General features: G+C 34.3%; 1 protein-coding gene across 3 annotated transcripts in view; it reads right to left on the bottom strand.

Annotated features, from left to right (window-relative positions):
* ABCA6 (ATP binding cassette subfamily A member 6) overlaps positions 1 to 20,524 on the bottom strand; it is a 51,337-nt gene extending 30,813 nt beyond the window's left edge. For 2 of the 3 annotated variants that reach the window (XM_032456986.1, XM_032456987.1), the window contains exons 1-13: positions 20,255 to 20,430; positions 18,867 to 18,967; positions 17,409 to 17,613; positions 16,246 to 16,407; positions 14,938 to 15,041; positions 14,326 to 14,552; positions 11,277 to 11,418; positions 10,334 to 10,519; positions 7,643 to 7,790; positions 6,139 to 6,307; positions 3,547 to 3,605; positions 597 to 707; positions 15 to 190 (exon numbers count right to left, since the gene is read on the bottom strand). In XM_032456986.1, coding sequence (XP_032312877.1) covers positions 15 to 190; positions 597 to 707; positions 3,547 to 3,605; positions 6,139 to 6,307; positions 7,643 to 7,790; positions 10,334 to 10,519; positions 11,277 to 11,418; positions 14,326 to 14,552; positions 14,938 to 15,041; positions 16,246 to 16,407; positions 17,409 to 17,613; positions 18,867 to 18,962 — 1,785 coding nt within the window. In that variant the 5' untranslated portion in view covers positions 18,963 to 18,967; positions 20,255 to 20,430. Of the gene's footprint in view, positions 1 to 14; positions 191 to 596; positions 708 to 3,546; positions 3,606 to 6,138; positions 6,308 to 7,642; positions 7,791 to 10,333; positions 10,520 to 11,276; positions 11,419 to 14,325; positions 14,553 to 14,937; positions 15,042 to 16,245; positions 16,408 to 17,408; positions 17,614 to 18,866; positions 18,968 to 20,254 lie in introns of all 3 variants that reach the window. The other variant, XM_014564023.2, reaches the window with a different exon arrangement.
* Between the last annotated feature and the right edge of the window lie 401 nt (positions 20,525 to 20,925).

Genomic DNA, 20,925 nt, shown 5'->3' with positions numbered 1-20,925 from the left:
GCATGACCATCTACCTCTTGTTCCACTTCCTGCGGCTGAATCCCTTTTATTTTAGCAAACAGCCTGAGGTTTTCCTTCACAGTGAGTGTGTCAAATTGAACATTGCGTTGAGGACAAACACCAGTTATCATTTGGATTTCCTCCAAGTCTTGCATTTCAGAGGGATTTTTATTATAGATGGTCACTGACCCTAAGAATAGAAGTTAAAAATAATTGAACATTGGTGAGATAATATATTTTATTAGTGTTTGGAGATCTTATTCAGGCAAATATTGGCATATATTCAGAAATACCTAAAATGATGACCTTATAATTTATTAGCAACTACTAATTATTCGTAACGTAAGTACATGCTCAGAATAGTGTATATTTTCCCTGGAGTATCACACAGCAATGGAATAAAGATAATGAATTTCATGAAAATCTGGGAAATATAAAATACATACAAAATCATGTAGTTCTGATAAACAACTTTAGATAAACAAACATTATTTTCTCTTAAGCAGTTAAATTTAAATCCTAAAATGAGAAGGGCATTCACATGACCTCATTCGATTATCAGACATCTTGCCTTCGGGAGATTTCTTTTTGCTTACCTTCTGTTGGAACAGACAATCCATTAAGGATGTTTAGCAACGAAGATTTGCCAGCTCCACTGCGACCCAGAATTGCTGTGATTTGACCTTCATATATGTCAAAGAACAAGCCTGTTTTCAGAATAAAATATTAACATTGTAAATAAGAAGGCATTAGACAGGGCTGGTTCTAAAAACAGAACAAGAACATTTAAATGTGTGTTCTCAAGCATCTCAATAGTTTACAAAATGTAAAATTCAGTATTTTCCTGTTTGCTAAAATAACATGCTTATTGTAGAATATTTGAGATATAAATTCAATCACTTAAGAAGATAAAAATCAATCATAATTCCAAACATTAACATTGTAATACACTTGCATCTAGTGCATATGTATTTGCATATATGAATTTGTAAATGTATCTTTACAAACTTTGATCATCCTCTTTTTTTTCTAGCCAGCCTTTTTAAATATTAAATCGTAAGTACTTTTCATGGCATTAATTACCTTCTAAAATATAGTCGTCAAAAATTTATATTTTTCCCTGTGCCCATTTTTCTATTCTTGAGTTATAAACTTTTTGCATTTATATGTCATAGAAAAATCATTTAGCTGAGAATCTTTTGAAGTATTATTTTTTGCTTTTTTGCCTTACCACCAAGTGAAAATCAAACTTTGTTATGGAAAGTTGTTAAACAAAGTAAGATGAAATTCTTAAGAATCTTATAATACATTATATTGAAAAGATAGTTCCCTTAAGCAACTTACTTTCAAACATTATTGAAATTACTTAATAGCTGGGCTGAAATTTCAGTTAATCTATTTTCTATCTGGATGATCTTGAATAAACTAAACTCTATAAGGTTCGGTTTACTCAGATATTAAATGTGCTAGTAATAATAATTATAAATAAAGAGAAAATTCTTTCTGTTGTAATCCAAACCATTAAAACCCTCGCTTACAATTTGACTGAAAGATTCTAAAGATCATTGGAAGAATAAACTCAAATAATTAAGAAAAATTAAACAGTAAGGAAATCAGCCTTGGCTATAAGATATTGAAATATACTAGAGAACTATAATAATTAAAATATTAGTAATACAGTAACACCAGTAGAGCAAACATAATAATTAAAATATTACTGTTCCACGATACACTGACCAATAGAACAGAAACTTAAAATGGACTAACGACAAGAAATAAAGATTAATGAAACAACTTTTCAAATTCATCAAAAAGGTGAGTTAATTAATAAACAGTATTGGGACAACTACACAAGACATTAACAAATTTCATGCCTGTTGTTTTTAAATGGGAAAAAAGGTGTTTTCAAGGATAAGAGAAAAGTAATGCTAGCTATCCTGGAACTGACACATATTAACTGAAAAAAGAAATATAAGTCTCAGTTTCCTCATGTGCGAAATGGGAGGCATGTTATGGATTTCATCAGATTAAAGGGAATTACCATGCACATCACTTAGCATGGTTCCCAGCACACACTCAGTAAGTACTCAATAAACTTTAAATGTGTGTTGCTATTATTACTGTTATTGATGTTGTGGTCAACTACTGCTCTTGGGAGGATGAATTTTCATAACTTTGGAGGAGAATGATTTCATGTATGAAACAGGAATCTTTTAAAAAAATGCCCAATTTGAATAATTCTGCTTCTAGAAATTTTTATTTAGGAAATAATTAATGATCCTTACAAAGATTGAGCAAGAATGTTCATTATAGCATCTTTTACGATAGTGAAAAAGTTGGAAACAAACTAAATTTCATACACTAGTGTGTTAGTTAAGTAAATCATGGTACCCATACAATGGAATGTTATCTAGCCATCGAAAAACAGGCTGTAGACAAAGGACTTCAAAAGCATATTTCCTAAAGTGTTCCAAGTTGCCACAGGAACCAGTTTCCTGGGCAGAAGGATGAGAGGGTAAAAGTCCCACCCCTGCTTCCCAAAGAACAACTCCAATTGGTTGTTTCCTATATTTTTTTAATATATTGATCCTTGATGTTTTAATTTTTTTTAAGTCCTACTACTTTTAAAAATAGAAGAAATCCTTGCAGAAGTTGAAACTGTTCACAGACATGGATGAGTGCAAAAGTAGTTCATAATGTGTTCTAGAAATTGAAATGATATATTTAAAAATATTTCCACGTATCTTTGGCTAAAACTAAATCTAGATATAGATGGTATCTGTTAAGAATAAACTTGCTTACATAAGTACATTAAATTCTCAAAGATATAATCTCAAAGGAATAATAAGTAAGATTAAGTTAAGGTTTGCTACATTTATTAGAAAATAAATACAATATAAGTAAATTGGACCAAGAACCCTCAATTTTTGGGAGGGTCTATGGCTCTTCGTTTTTCAACTTTAAGGCTTTTGTCTCTTCTAAAAATAATTCACATTCCTCCTAAAAATCATTATTCATAAAAGCAAACTGTTTTTTATGAAATGTAACCACTAAGTTTGATGCTTGCTTAAATGTTTAGTATAAAATATGTTGGTTAACTAAAAATTATGAACCGTATTTGTCATAGGATATTGACCTGTGAAATTTAATTCGTGGTCAATGGTGTTACTCACCTTGTTTTTAGACAACCTCACCAGTACCTATAAACTATGTAAATTCCCTGGCTAGCATAAAAAAAATGATCAATTTTAAGTATAGATGTTCTTTCCTCATTGTGCAAATAAAATATTGTTTATATACCAAATTCATCTTTTAAAATGAAGTGAAATGGCATTTTTCATTGTATAATTCCATTTTTGTAGATTAATAGATCCATGAAACATTGGAAGGATTTTATATCCAGTTCTTAATCATCGTCAGTTTTCAGGTGGTGGGGCTAGATTGTTTATATATTTTTCTGTTTGGCTTTCTCTAATTTTTCACATTGAATTTTCCCCCATTTTTGCTACAGAGAAGTCAATTAAACTATGAAATATTTTTCCTTACCTTTCAATACTTCCACTTTTCCAGTCTTTCCTTTATACTCTTTTTTAACATTTCTGATTCTGAAATAAAAGAGGTGCTTAGTTAACCAACAGAAAAGTAAAAACAGTACAGATTATGAACAACCCTATTTAGAGTGACAGATGCGATCAACTTCATGAGAAATAAGGGCTGGCATAACAGTCTACTCAAAAAGACCAAGACTTTCTTCTGATCGATCACTTCCCCTGAGGGAGAAAACTAAGAGTCTCTTTAGAAAGTTACAATTAAATTACTAGTGTTTTGCTTAGACAAGTAGAATGCTGTATTGTTACCCTCACTTTCTTACTCCAGTCTTCGAACATCTGTTGCTTTGCTCTGTACAGGATGAGCTCATTCATCTGCACTCTTTAACCATCATCTCCCATCCCCTTTAGTCTTGCTCATTAACCAGACCTCTGTCACCTGCATTTTCCATAGTTTCCTCTCTGAGACCTTCTGTTTGAGTTCTAACTCTGCTTTAGATACAATCAAATTTCTCTCTTCCCCTTACCTTAAAAATTTTTTCAAAATAAAAGTGTAAATTTGCCATCAAAACTTCCTCACATCTCACTTCTTCCTCAGTCACTCTGGCTTCTGAAACCACTATCCTAGCAAATCTCTTCATACTGAAATCATTAGTGTCCTCCTAATTACCAAACGCAACAAATACTTCTCCATCCTTACTTATTGGATTGTGGGTCACTACTGAGGACTCTGTCTTTGTTGAAAGTGTCTATTTTCAAGGTAACGTTCAAGTTTGTTGCTTTTTTCTTCCTGTTTTTCAAAATGCTCTTTCTGTCTCCTTGTAGAGTCCTCTTCGTTCACCAGCCCTGACCCTGGTGTTCCACGGGGCTTTCTCTATGCACATTATGGGTCTTCTCATTCTAGGCTCTGTCAGTGCATTATTTCATTGATTCTCATTGTTTCAGCACCAACACAACATTGACCTCATTCTCTGCCCTGAGCTTTAGGCTCACCATCTAAAGGTTTGCTGTTATTGCTTCATCCCAATATCTCTCTCTCTCACACACACACATACACACACACCTCTAAATCAATGATTACCAAACCTGAATGCACACTGGAATTTCAAAGGAAGCAGATACAGGACAAAGCAGGAACCAGGCTCAGACAGATTATAGATGTCTTGACTATGTATGATCACGACTTTCCTTTCCTGGCTTGTCAGTGGCCCCAGACCTCCACATTAGTGAAGAATCCAGACAAAGTGAAAGGGATGCCCAGAATCAATGCAACATAGCTTTGTCAGGGCTGCAGGGTAAGGGGGACCGGGGCAGGTCGGTGAGGACATTTCACTTTTCTCTCCTTCACAGAAGTCAAAGAACAAGCATTTTTTGAACTATATAAGTAACCTTATGACTTTCTTAGGAGATTGAATCTGAAACTTATTATAATTTGAATAGTAATACAATTTTTATATTTTGTGTTCTCAACTGGTAAAGAGGGAATGATGACACTGAATTTGGGGGGATTATTCGTCACTTGGCTTTGCTTTTTTGGGTAGAAGCTTTCTATGGAGCTGGGGTTGGGAGGGGCTGTAGCTTAACAGACAATAGGGCAGAATTAGAAGTCTGCTGCTTAGGTACATAAGTTCACCCTATGCTCTTCGTCTTACAGAGAAATATTTTACTTCATAGCACTTCATAGCTACAGTTTCATTTTATTCACCTTCCTTTGCCTCCTGACAGCTTCTCAGTAAGAGTATAGATCCTGAAACCAGACTGGATTCCAATATCAGTTCCTCTTTTACGAGTATGTGACACTGGACAAGAGACAACATCTCAGGACTTCACTTTTCTCATCTGTAAAATGGGAAAATAGAAGTATCTGCCTTGTAAGCTTTTTGTGAGAATTAAATGAGTGTCCAGTACATAGTAAGCACTATGTGAATATCTGCTGCATAAATGCTTAATGTTTAAAACTCTCTAATTCTTCAACTTGAGTACACATTAGGAAAATCTACAGAGCTCTTTAAAATCCACAGGTACTGGGGTTCAAGCCCACAGTCCTTGAATTAGAATCACTGGAGGTAGGGTGTGAGAGCAGAGAGATTTTTAAAGCTCCTCATGTAAGTCTGTTACAAACAGCCCTACAAAGTAGATGTTACTCTTGTTTCACAGAGGACACTGAGACTCAGAGAAACTTCTTCACTTGTTCAAGATAAAACAACAGATGAGAGGAAAGGATGGTATTAACTGCTAAGAAATTCTGATTCCAAACTTCCTGCTTCTTCTATTATACCATATAAGCCAGACAAAACCATGGAGGAAGGGATTCAGAGAAAGAAAAGAGCAGTAATAAAAGAGAGGTGGGGGACAAGAGACAGAAACAAGCGGGAGACAAGACAGAGGGTGATGCAGTAACATTTTATGGAGCTGAGCAAAGGGAATTTTCAAGTATCAGTAGGAGACGCTGATGCTGATGATAGTGAAAGACTTCAAAGTGATGCTCACAAAAACAAACTTCTTTTTCAATATTCTGCTTCAGGTTCACTCTATTCTTGGTTAGTAATCCATTCACCTCGCACCCGTGTATTAGTACACATGCGGTTACCTGATGGCTTCTCTCCCTTGGAATTCTGGAGGAACTGGTTCAAAATAATCGTCAGAAGGGTGCTCAGGATCTATTTCTTTCTCGATGATTTTGTTACTAGTCCTTTGGTGTTGGAAACAAGATGATGAGCTCAGGAAAAATAATGGAGAGTAACGGCGCTCATTTCCATCTAATTAACCAAGAGGCAATACGATACTTGTTCAGTAACAAAAAACAATAAGCAAAGAAGCCTTGTTCAGAACAGTGCAGAATATCTTGGACTTCCAAGCATCATAAAAAAATATATTTGCTTTCTACCTTCCTATTATTGAGAAGAAAATTTGAGAGTGAAGAAAACAAGGAAAATGAAAAAGAAATAACATATTATTACTAAAGTTAAACAATATAATAGAAAATTTGATGAACTATAAATCAAAGGTTGGAGTAAAATTGTTCTAAAAGGTATTTGAAATAATGAATTAAATCAAATATTGGAGGGGGAAGACTTAATATGGCACATAAAAATGTTTGTGAACTTAAGAAATTACATGACCACAGCAATATGATTGAACATCATACTGAAATCTATATGGTACCTGAATAAAAACTACATGAAGAAATTAATTTGTTTAGGATGAATATATGGTCATTCTCCAGATTTTAAGAAATGAAATCATATTTGTTATTAAAGGTCTTTGGATATTAACCAGAAGTGATAAAAAGACAGAAATACATACAAATAAATATATGGGAACATACAAGACAAACAAATACAGTCAAATAGAAGGAACATAAAAAATAAGATAAATGAGACTGTGCAAGAAAAAAAGGCATTCTGATTCTAATATGTGTGCAGGAAATCTAGCCTTTTTTGAAATTTTTGGTTGTTTACAAGATACATAAAATCTAACTGGGCAATATACTCTGTAAATATGAGCACTATATGAACAGTTTAATGCTGAAATCATCCTCTCCAATTTTCATTTGCTATCTCCTTAAATGACAGACATCTCAAATGGTCCTCCCATAAACAGGGGCAGTGAGGAAAACACTGGTTATTTCCCACCTAGGTCCTATCTAGCTGTGTTTAGTTTACAATCTACCCCCATTCTCGTAAAAATACTTATCAGGAAGCACTTCCACTGCACAATGGCTCTACACTAACCAAAACCATCTTAAGAACTAATTTATTTCCTCTTGTTCTGATACAAATCCTAAATATCACCCTTTGAAAACACTTTCAGGGATCCTTGAAAAGAGTAACATTATTTAATACTATATTACATACATTATTGTATGTTTATAATGTGTTTCACTATATTACATTCAGGAGAACAATTATTTTTATGTAATAACTCCTTCAGGCCATTAAAACTACTAAGCAGAGATAAAGAACTCATTCAACCTGTGATGGGAAATATTTCATTCTTCATTTCTTAAAATATATTTATATAACCTTAAGGAAAAAAAATCTTCAATGTGATCAGTATTTGTGGAGGTGAGAGGAAAACTCATTACTACTTACAGGGTAAGATTTTGTCCAAGTATAACGCCAACACCAAGTAGAAAAAAGCATCAAAAGCCAATATGGAAAAAGTTGCTATCATTATATACGAGTCTCCTGAAGCATCAGGAAAAATCATACCATACATATTATAATCCAGGCGGATAATCTAAGATTCAGACAAAAATAGTAATAAATATTTAAATTAAATAAATAAAAATAATTCAATGTAGCAGCAAAAATGATCATTTTATTAAGTAGCTTTTCCAAGAAGCCTTCATTATGAAGCTATTAGTGAAACTATTTCTATTTTACAGCAATCAAAGGAATGTTAGAAGAAAATACTGATTTTTTAAAAATACAATGTTTTAATAACAGGAATTTAGATTATAATTCCTTTGGTTCTTTCATAATGCCATTGCAATACTGCAAAATATCTACTACATGCAACAAAGGAATACAAATTTTGGAAAGAATATGAAGGATTCTTCGAAGTTTCTTATTAGGATAATGATAAGAGAACTTATCTCTTCCTAGTTTTCACTGTAAATAAAGATTTCTGTTTATAATTTTGCCACGTAATAAGAGCTACCATGTTCTAGGCACTGTTCTAAGTGTTTTTTGTATGATTTCGCTTAATCTTCATCATAACCCTATGAAGTAGGACTTACTGTTTTCAATCTGTATTTACACATGATGAAACAGAGGCACAGAGAAGTTGAGTAGCTTAACTAGATGAAGTCAAAATCACATAGGAGTCACAAAGCTGTAATCAGAATACCGGAAGCCCAGCTCCCAAGTCCAGTTCCTCACCCTAGACACTCCACAATTTTTCAATTTATGTTAAAATGTTAACAATTCATGACAACATTGAGTTTATTCTAGGAATTGAAAGCTGGGTCGATATACGAAGATCAATCAATGTAATTCAACTCAAAGCAGACTGAAGCAGAAATAATGTAATTAATCTAATAGATGTAGAAAAAGCATTTGATAAAATGCAGTGCACACTTATAACAAAGAAAGTCTCTACAAACTAAGAAGATAAGAGGTCTTCCTTAATCTGGTGAATTCAGTGTAGGCAGATCAACACCACAAATCATGCTTAATTGGGAAATGTTGAACTTTTTTAGCCTGCATTTCTATTCAACATTGTCCCAAAGGTCCTGATCTGTGCAGTAAGGCAAGCAAAATAAATAAATGACATAAGGACTACAAAAGGAAAAAATAAATCATCATTAATTTTAAACAACAACATTATACATAAGGAAATCCCACAAAAAAGCTCAGAAAAAGACTAGATTTAACCAAAAAATATAGCAAGAATACTGGATTCAACACCAATGTACAGAAATCAGCTGCACCTCTCTACATTAGCAACGTTTAGAAATAAGAATTTAAACATAAATGCTACTTTTAATGGCATCAAAAGTATCAAAAACTCTGGGATAAATCAAACAAAAATGTGCAGGATACTATACAGAAAACTAAAACAGTTATTAAAGGAAAATGTACGTGAAAATAAATTACGTTCTGACCAAAAAAAGGTATCAGTTTTCCCACAAACTGACTGACAAATTCAACTGCACCAAAAATCTCAACAGCTTTGAGCTCATGTACTGTGTATGTATATAACTTAAGTTAATTCTAAAATTTACATTATTTCAAAGAACCTAGAATAGAAAAGACTCTCTTACAAAAGAAAAAGTGGTAAAATTGTTTGTGCCAGATATCAAGACATATTATAAGGCAAAACAAAACCAATGTGGCAACAGTGCCAGGATAGACAGACGCGTCAGTACATGATTGGTTCAGTTGTGACATAGGAAATACTGGAATTCATTTGGGGAAAGGATGGTTTTCAATAAATGGAACTGAAGCAACTGAATATGTAGAGAAATTAATACTGCCTCTACCTATAGATACACAAAAGTTATTTTGAAATGGATTTTATGTCTAAATATAAAAGCTGAATTGATCCAGCTTTCAGAATAAAACACAGGAGACTATCTTTATAATCTTGGGGTATATGATGCTTTCTTAAAAATACAAAGCACTCTACATAAAAGCTTGACAAAATGGACTTTATCAGTAAGAACCTCTGGTCATTGAAAGCACCATTAGGGCACCAAGAGTAAAAATGCCAGCAGCAAATAACTGAAAAATGCCTCATATCCAGCATGTGTGAGTACAAAGTCATAAGGAAAAGATAGAAAACTCATTTTAAAAGTGGGGAATCCGGACTTGGATAGGCAATTTATAAAACAGAAAATCTAAAAAGCCATTAAGCTGCCATTTGCAGCAACATGGATGTTCCTAGAGAATGTCATTCTAAGTGAAGTAAGCCAGAAAGAGAGAGAAAAATACCATATGAGATCACTCATATGTGGAATCCAAAAAAAAGAACACAAATACAAAACAGAAACAGACTCATGGACAGAATACAAACTTGTGGTTGCCAAGGGGGCAGGGGGTGGGAAGGGACAGACTGGGATTTCAAAATTTGTAGATAGTGACAGGTATATGCAGAATAGATAAACAAGATTATACTGTAGAGCACAAGGAAATATATACAAGACTTTGTGGTAGCTCACAGCGAAAAAAATGTGACAATGAATATATGTATATTCATGTACAACTGAAAAATTGTGCTCTACACTGGAATTTGACACAACATTGTAAAATGTAATTAAATAAAAACTATGATCTTACCTGCTTAATTCCAGCAGTGAAGGCAAAGGGGCTACAAATACTGAAAATCCACTCCCAAGGTGAAGGAAGTTCTTCATAAAATGCAGTGATTCCCACACCTCCCCAGAAGAGAGTGAGGAGAAACACGACCAAACTGGTGAGGACAGTTTTCTTTAACAACACACTCATCAGGAATGCCAAAGCTATCTGAAAGAGAGAGATGACATCTAGCTGTTACACAGATTGAGTTCTCTGAGAGTCACTGGTAGTGTGATAAAATAAGGATCTTGATACCATAACATAAATATTTATAAGGGAGACAATGATGAACAATATTAAGGTATGATTACGCTCAGTCTTCTCTCAACCTCGTTGTAAAGAGAATCCTTATTTACCCTACTCATATGGTGGGCTTTCGTTATTGAGGAAAGAGTGGGGGAAAAACTGCAGGGAGAGCTGAGGAACGATAGAAATGCAGACTTGGAAGGATTGACAGAAACTAAATTAATGTATTACCAAAGAGCAGAAAACGCCCTGCAAAGTGGAAGAAATCAGAGGGTCTTGGTCAGAGAACGAAGTGGTGGGTGACATGGGAAGTCAGAGCAAAGTGCGATGTTAGAGGGAAAAGAGATGTGAAAAGCTACCATGTGACCAGGAACCTTTGGGGAAAAAAGATGAGTCCAGCCCTTAAAAACATCCATATGAATCATCTAGAAAAGCCTTGGATATTTTTAGCGTTAAAATAGTTTGTTTCTTTTTGATGCATTATTTCATTAATTCAGACCTTTATGCAAAAAGAAGTCCAATTTTATTTAAATTACATCATTTTCTCATAAAGACTTTCTCAAGCAAACACACACACCACACGAAAGAAGCTGTTGTAGCAGCCTGCTGAGACATTACTTTTTGCAACACATGACTAAGACCTAAAGCGGAGAAAATGGCAATAAATGCATGAACTTACCAAAGATAAGCCATATGTGAAAAACAGAGCAAATATAACCATGAAGCCCGTCATGACTATAATTTGGGTGGATGTTATGGTGAGTGCAATGACTATGGAAGTAATGAAGATGAAGCCTGCATACAGTAAACCCCAGGAGAGCCTAAACAAAGACAAAAATTATTTCAGTTATTTTAACTTTCATCATAGAATATTTAAAACATAAAACACTATCTAAAGTATAATTCAGTGATTATCTTTGTACCTGCTACCTAGATAAACAACTAAAATGTTACTAATATTACACTGGCATGGCTGTGCTGGTGCCATGGCTAGGTATCAGCTCTGTATTCATACATCGTACAAACAATATGAACACTGCATAAACAGTATACTCTTGTATATATTCTTCTGCAAATTGCCTTTATCAGCAACATATACAATATTATACACTGCTGTACAGTATTTCATTGTATGAATAAAACACAGTGTTCTCCTGCCCATGGACAATTAGGTGGTTTCCATTTTTTATTTCTAATGCAACGTTGCTAAGAATATTCTTGTACTTACGTTTTTGGGGGGAGAGTATAAGAAAATTTCTCTAGGGTGAAATTGCCAAATTAAAGGGGATAAGCATTTTGCATGTTCAGCTTAACTATATATTACATATTACCAAAGTGTTCTAATTACAGAATTAGAAGAAACTTAACAGCTGCTGATCAATCAAACACCTGTGGACTGGGGGCAGGTAATAATTTGACCACTCTTGAGGATCTCAGCCAGAAGCACCTCCACTCTTCCTAGCAGTAGAGAATTAAAATCCCATTACTGCACTGAGCCCATTCCATTCTTGCTATTCCTAGTCATGATTTCTTTATTTAAACTGGTATGCACTATGGTACACCCGTAAGTGCTCACACTGTTCTGCTTTAAATGTGCTAGAGTTCACATTTTTATGAAGTGGTTATTAGAAATACCAGTCAATCTTAGATCTAACAAGCGTAGAGGGTGTTTTAGCCTAGCTTCTCATTTTACAGGTGAGTAAACTGCAGTTCCTATTACTAGGTAATGGGCCTACTCAGGGTCAACAAAGTACACCACCAACAAAGCTAACACAGCAGCTGCAGCTTTTCGCTCAGTCCAGAGCTGTTTCCTCTGCATAAAATTGCCAAATTAGAATTCAACAGCTGAAGAAAACAGCAGAAGTATTAAAACTAGGAACTTGCATCAATATGTTTCCATAGAACATGTTTAATTATTGCTTATTTGACTTTTTAAATTTTTATGTAGTTACAACTATTCAGATTGTTAGAACATCTGCGTTTTTGGAAAATAATACCACATTCTGCAGAATTCACTTCCTGAGCACAAAAGGGAACTACCATACGTCAGAACTGAAAAACCATAGGATAGTGGAACTACAAATGAAGGAAATTAAACTATTACTTAGAAAAAGGAACTCACTGCAGGGAGTTGGGGGTGTGATGGGGAAGATAAAACCATGAGAACCTTCATGATAAAAAGAAAGCAATTCAGACATCACACTTGAATAAATACTGATTACATTTCACATTTATTTCATTAGGGAAAAAAAAGGGGGGAGGTGCCATAAAACTTATTTCCAGCAGACACTCTGCTCTTACAAGAACATTTCAGAATTTTTTTCCTTCTTCGTTTTAATGACATATATTCATTTTGCTAAATTTCAGGTTAATGCATACTAAGAAGCATTTATCCTGAGAATGAACACACATCTAAATGTCCAGTGCCTTTCTGATTTTAATCTAGAGTTGGCTTGTGCCTACATGGTCTGAAGTGACTGACTGCAGGGATACTGTTCCACAGAACAAGCCTTGGTCGTTTTTACGTAGTTCCTCTCTTCCCTCCTGACAAACTTTATCCATTTCTTTGTAATTCCCAAGGTTCCACTGTTTTTTTTTTCTTAATCTCAAGACTCAGTTCCTCTTTTTCTATTTCACAATTCAGGTATATTAGAATTAAAACTCTCTCTGTTAATAAAATATACTTTATAGAAAATTTTAAATTTCCTAGACCATAATTTTATTTCGGGGAACATGTGTCTTGCAAAGGATTGTTTAATAAATAGTTCCTCATCCATTCCAGATAGTACCACATCCATAAAGAGAATTGTCTTGACATGGAGAGTATATGGAGAAATATCTTCCAGGATTCAACATTAGAAAAATGCTAGTTTTCTTTCCAGGTAAAACAAACAGACTATTTTTCTTTTCTTTTCCTAGACAGTACAAGAATTCTCTGCCTCTTGGAAACTTAGAGCTTATATGACTTGCATATTTATCTGTTAATCTTACCCATTTGTTAGTTTGCTAAGTCTTTGTTTCTACTCCTCAATTATTTGTTTTTATTATAATACAAATATACACAGATACATATATACATACATAGTAAATATTTAAATATATGTTTATTTCAAAATCACTTTAAATTTAAATCATTTGTGGAATGGGGCAAGATATGATATAAATATATCAATATAAAATGCTCTTATTAAGTCTTTCCTATATGCCAGCCTATGTATTGCACAAGCTGGTCACATTATATAGGCTATGTGAACTCCAACATGTGGTATTTAGTTGCTCCAAAAAATATATCCCTGGCGATCTAATCGCTGAACGTAAGCTAGCTAATACAGGATCATACTTTTTCAATATGAGGAAGTATGGAGAAATCAAGTGATAACTATGGGCAGACCAAGCAGGAGAGCTGCAATCAAGGGACCTGGAGTGGAGTCCCCACTCTAGCACACAGCATCCATTTGACATTAGGTCACTCTTATTCTCTGTGATTTTAATGGTACCTCTATCACAGCATTAGCTTAACACACTTATGGTGCAGAAAAAATGTGCAGCAAATTATAGTCGCTATTTTGCATAGCAAAGTTTAACAAAGACTGAATCAAAAAGTCAGAATAACAACAAAGCAGTCATCACAGCAAGTTTAAATCATGATGTTCTGAAACAGAAACACTTTTTTACTGCTTCTGAATTTCTCTGTTTATTCGTTTGCACTACTTGAATCAGTCACTCACCAGAATGCTGAATCTTGTAGACCCATCATTTTCATCGAATCCTTATACTTTTTTCTCTCTTTTGTAACATTGAGTGATAAAAAATATATAAATGGGGAGAAGTAAACCAAGCAATAGAAAATAAACATCTCATTGTGAAGGTTCTCTTTAAAAATAAAGGGTAATGTCTTCATATTTATAGCAGTAACTGACATCAACTCCTCCATCACATAGTGATCTGTTGTGATCTAAAGAAAGGTTTAAACAAACAAAATCATTAAATTATAGAAACTGGTGAAATCTGAATAAGCTCTGAAGATCATACCAAAGTTCATTTCCCGGTTTTAATCCTGTTCTGTTGTTGTGCAAGATGTTACTTTTACGAGAAACTAGATGAAGGGCACATGGACCTCCCTGTACATTGTTTTTGTAACTTTCTGACATTCTATAATTACTTAAAATTTTTAAGTTTTTTTTTAAAAAGTAATGTGCTCCTTTGCCTAAATTTCAATTTCAGCATTTGGATGCCTACTTCATTATGTAAACATAATAAAACCTGAGTAGACACTATCTTTTATCAAAATCTTGATGCCTCTGGAATTAGTTCACATTAATTATTAGAACTTTTCTTACTTGTATAATAGCAGCATTAATCGCAGTTTGCAAAGTCAGGAATCCGGTAGCCCAGTATTTGGCCAGTGAACATGAAAATTCATTAGCTATATCCCCACACTGAGCTATAAGCACAAAGAAAAGCATAACCAATATTATGGGATGAAGGCAACTGGAAAATAAGACACAAGAATCCAAGAGAAAAATATCTAGAGGATGCTCCACCAGGAAGAACTTCAACCACACAGAAAAAAAGAGGCAAATGAAAGTTCTTAATACAACAATTTTATTTGTGGAAAACATGGCATGCATAGAAAGTCTTAGAAAATAAAAGAAGATGAAAGCAAACACTCTGCTTGTACTACACTGGACTCCTTGCTGTGCCTCAAAACACCAAACACACTAGAGTACTAGCACTTTCTTTGTGTTCAAATGCTCTTCCTCCAGATGGATCTATGGCTTACTCCTTCCCTCCATCCTGATCTCTTTTCACAAATTAACTCATCACAAAGGTCTTCCCTTGCCATCATAATTAAAAGCATCTCCCCTCTGGTTTAAGCCACCATCAGCTCACTAGTACTTTTCACTGCCTGACTCCTCTGCAATCCATTCTCTGGGCTATATCTAGAGTGCTCCCTTAGGCTTAGAAATCTAACCATGTCTCTGCCATGATTAAAGTACCTTGATGGCTCTCCATTGCCTTGGGTTTTCAAGACATCGCAGGATCTAGCCCTTGAGTAACTTCAACCTCATTCTTCCAGCATGTTCCTCTCTGTATGCCCTGTTCTGCTATACCGTACAGCTCTTCTTCCATATCTACTAACAGATGCCCCTCTTCACCTCAGGGTCCCCCACCCTGGCCCTTCTGCTATCTGAAATGCAATGCCCTCTGTACCTCACACATGCTATCCCTTCCAGTGTTCATTCAAACACCACTTCTCCAGGCAGGACTTCTCTAATCCCACAGTTCATTAGAAACCCCTCGTCTAAGACCCCAAGCACTTTTCCTTGCATTGGTCATTAACTATTTGTTCACTGCTTGCCTTTCCTGCTAAACTGGAATCTCACTTGAGGCTGGGACCTATCTGTCTTCATCAACCCTGCATCCTTTGAAAATGCACTTGTGAATTCACTGTATATCTGTTGGATGGCACAATGGTTGTTTAAGAGCATCCTTTAGTGGGAAGATATGATTGACCTTGGAATAAGTTCAGCAATAAAATGTTTATTTTCTCATGCCATCAAAAGTATCTCTGTTGCCCATCCCAACCTACTCCTTATGTTAAGAACATGAAAAATGCCATAATGATATTTCATATGGAAAGTCACCTGGGTAAAGATCTTCCTTCAAAATTGTAAGGCCATATCCCTGATAAAATTCTAACTTATAAGAGAAAGTGTCATTAAAGATGACTCCCACTGCATATGGGAAATCGTCTAGAAGCATTTTATCCATATATTTTTGATTTGGTACCCCAGTGATTCTTCTTCCTGAGAATTGCAAGGTAAAAAACAGACACAGAGGACTGTTAGCATTTCACCAAAACAGAATATAACATCCAACTTTGTCATCACATATTTTCCATTGGAATTAAACTAAAATTGTTTTCCCTTTAAACTAAACTTATCCCAAAAGGGAAAAAAAGTAACTTTATTTGTTTCAGATTCAAAATCAGGAGACATTCATGAGAATTGAGTGTTTTATTTTAATAACAACAAGTATTAAGGCAAGTTTTAGGTATAAAAAAAATATGCCATGATAAATCTGTTAAGAGAATTAGGGTATAAAAATAGAGGTAATTGTAGTAGTTATTTTGCAGTCAGAGGGCTCCAGATTTTAGATTTATGAAAGCAAAGGCACTTCATGTGGAATTTATCTTATGCAGGAACCAAGATCACAAAGTGACTATTTTTAACAGCCACAATTTTACCTGTTAGAAATCAAGGATTAAAGAGTAGATAGTTAGACTGCACCCATCCTGTGCATGAGGGAAATACATATTTTGGTTTTATCAGTTAAAGGCCTCATTTAGAATGAAGACCTTTAAAAATGTTTATAAATTATATGATATGCAGACAGAAAACCTTAGATTATCTATCCTTACTTTTCATAGCTCTGAAATTATTGTTTTTATAACCATGACCTACTTTCTTTTATTTATATGGTTTTCCTGTGTTGTAAATCTTAATCATTATATTTCCCTGTTAAAAATGCCCACAGCCACCAGTGGCATATTCCTAGACAATATATTGTTTTAGTTAAACTTCAATAGATATGTAGGCTTCCCTAAGTTGGAACCCCATCAAGCTAAAAGGGCTTAAAAGGCTAATTGTCATGAGAGAAAGAAAAAGCTAACTAAATTTGTATGCTATGTTAATGCCTAGATAATCAGCACAATGGATAGCTATAACTTCAAATTAAACATGTATACATTTTATCAAAAATATATAAAATACAATCACTAATACTTTTTTGCCATTAGCACACCTACCTTTCAAAAAGGGAGCAAATGCCGTTTTATTCATAATCTGCTGGGTTATATTAGAGATCGGTGTATATAGAAGGTTCATAGAAGAGCTATTAAATTTATCTACCCTTCCCAGATCCTGGGAAGGTATTTCAGGAAAATGCACATTTTCTTTGAAAAATAAAAATGTGCCCATATAAAGTCCTACAAGTATTGGGAACCCCCATTCCTATAGAAAAAGAGAACAAAGTTAGGTTGTATTCCCTTAAAGAGCTCAGTCAACATCAAAGAACTATTGAAGACAAATTCCAGTTTTGCCATATGGTTGGCTTCTCTGTGCTCTCCACTCTTCAAAGCAAAGGAAGCCAATGAAAGATACACACTGAGATAGTTGTCACATATGTCATTCTCTAATATTAGAACTAACCTTTTGTACTAAATCATGAACTACTGCAGAAGCCGTAAAAGAAACTAACAGTCTGACAATCTCTGTATGCATGGGCATCTGACTCCAGGGTCTATAAGACATGGAGTATCCCAGATAGAGCTCATGGTGGCAAAAAGCAACATTTTTGTCAGTGGTTATATCTTTGTATTGGAAGTCTAAGAAAATGAGAAGGCACTGAGTGGTAGAGACAGTCTAGTGATTCACCAATATTAGTAATACATTCCTGCTTGGCACAATGCTAGACTACCTTCTGAGCCTCCGGAAATTAACTGGGACCAAATGCTTGTGTTCTGGCTAACGGGATGTGGGGAGAAATGATATGCACCATTTCCAGGCCTGGCTAATGGAACCCTGCGAAACCTTCCATATTCTCTCTATCTCAGTCTTTCTACTTCCTGATCTGACTGGATGCAGAGGATCCAAAGATTGTCCCCAAAGTCTAGTTAGATGGCATAGTCTCTAGATGAGCCTGGGTCCCTCAATGACTATATGGAGAAGATTCCTCCACCTACCCAATCCACGTCACTTTTACTGTCAACCTTACTTAGACAGTGAAGAATGAAAAATAAATGGCTGTTCTATGTTAAGCCAAAGAGACTAGTGGCTTTAATGCAAGCTGACAATCAGTGGTGTTGCTTAGTCATTATTCTTGGAAATAATCTCTGTGCAGAAAATGTATGGCCTCAATAATAAATTTCCCAAATTAAAATTCCTCTATTTCTGCCAGACACTATTTTTAATAGTTCTTGACTCCACTGCCCATGATAGTAGCTTTAATAGTTGCTATAACATACCATATAATTAAATTTTCAGTTACTCTCCTTTTTACAGAAATATGAGTACTACTTTGTCTTTGCAATTCTACATTATTTTTTCAAAGATTGCTGTGAGTCTCTTAATTCAACAAGCATAGCTAGAGACATTTAAAATCAATAAATGCAGTCTTCTACTTAAAATATAAAATAAGAGAATCATTAGGCAATGAAATAAAAACATACTGCTAACTATGGAAAGAGGCAAACTTTTGAACATACCAATGAGCTCTCTCTTTTCATCCTCCATTTCTTAAGAAAATTCTTGCACAAAAGTGCTTGAGTTTGTTGATACACACTTTTCTGTTTCATATGCATTTAGCCTGTTAGTTAAACAAAGACAAAGTAAACATGTGGGAGCATAAGCTAGCAATAAGAAAAACCCTGATCATATTTTGAGGAAAGATTGGGAGTTCAAGATTTACAGATACTAACTACTATATACAATAGATAAACAACAAGTTTATACTGTAGAGCACAGGGAACTATATTCAATACCTTGTAGTAACCTCTAATGAAAAAAATATGAAAATAAATATATGTATGTATGTGTATGATGGTAATATGCTGTACACCATAAGCTGACTGTACATGAACATTATAAAATGACTATACTTCAATTTTGAAAAAGAAATACAAAGAGAACTTCAAAAAATGGATTTAAAATATTATTTTACTAATCATGATTGTAAAATTTTACATCAGATATACTCACTGTGAGCTATCTGGGAGATAAGTAATGCTGGGGAAGTAGAGTGAACTATTATCACAGTTTTACAATAAGAGTTTTTCAATGGGAAAGATATAATTACAGAACCTGTAATATATTTCTCATTTTTGACATTTTATAAGAGGAATTCAACTACATAAATAGAGTAATTGAATTATATCTCATATAGTTAATAATAATTTTTGTTCTTTACACTTAAATAGAAATCCCAGAGCAAATCAAATTAACATAAAAATTCTGATCACTTAATTTTATCTAAGTAATTAATTATGTCCATTAGAAGCAATCTCAATGAAGTATTTTCTTTTGGTATGTACCTTCCAGATTGAATTGAACAACTTTTATCAAAAAAGTTAGGACATAGGATAACAATCCAGACTTAAACGACTTGAAACTTGATTCTAATACACAGAAAGAATGAAACAATTTATATGAGTTTTCTGAATTCAGAAGTCCCTGAATAACTGAGGAAACAAACTGCAAATAGAAAGAAAGAAAGAAAGAAAGAAAGAAAGAAAGAAAGAAAGAAAGAAAGAAAGAAAGAGAAATCACATGGGAAAGTAATTTTGCCCAAATGTTTGCAAATAAACAGACAATTTTTTCCGTTTTTATCATCGCAAAATTAAATTCTTTAAGATTTGAATATCAAAATCTTCAGACAATTCTCCCTCAGCTAGTACAGAAGCAAATTTTACTATTTTCCTATATTTTGTTGTTGTATCTACACAATAAAAATTGGTTGGGAAAAAGCAGAAACATTTTGTCATTAGGTCTTCAATACAAAACACAGAAGTATTTGGAAACATCTGAAAAATAGATAGATCTTAGCAGTGTCCACCCACATATTTGGCATAGCACAACAAAACAGAGCTTTACTTACTGTTAGGAAAATGAGGGGAAAAAAGCACTCTGGAAACACTGTCAAAACACAGTTCTTTTGTATAAGGCAACAAATTAAAATTTCTTTATTGCCACTTCCTAATTTATTCCTTAAAAGAACGCTTACTCTCAACAGTTCTTACCCAGGCTAGTTTCTGAGAAGGGGTGTAGCCAGACCAAGCTGCACATGATGAACTTGTTTTGTTTTCTGTCTTTTCTTCCCTGAGCCAATTATTCTGCAGGAAAATGACTGGTCCGTGGCTGATTGGGAATAAAACAAACCCTGTGTTTGTTCACTTGGCCTTTCAACTCCAGGGATAAGAGGGGAAATAGTAAACAAGGAAAATGGAACTAGCCCTTCAGACATGATGAGACCAAGATGGGGAAAGGGCAATAAATGAGTAACTAACCAAACAAAGCAGTTAAATTTGCACGAGAAATCTTTAACTATGTATTTTTTTCCACTACTAATGCCTAAACACAACTGCCATTGAGATATCTGAGTAACTTACACACACTCTAGAATGTGCTGGAGCTGAACTTTTTTGGCCTAACAAAAGCTAAGTAATCAATAGTCTGCCTCGGAGAAACACCTAAATTGGACAAGTAAAGAATTATGAAAAAAATTCCTTTCTCCTGCTCCTTGCATTGTGGATGTAGGATTTCATAAGG

Source organism: Camelus ferus, chromosome 16, assembly GCF_009834535.1.
Source record: "Camelus ferus isolate YT-003-E chromosome 16, BCGSAC_Cfer_1.0, whole genome shotgun sequence".
NCBI classification, from domain to species: domain Eukaryota; kingdom Metazoa; phylum Chordata; class Mammalia; order Artiodactyla; family Camelidae; genus Camelus; species Camelus ferus.
Note: the sequence above shows the minus strand (reverse complement) of the source record. Positions and strands in the feature narration are given on the sequence as shown.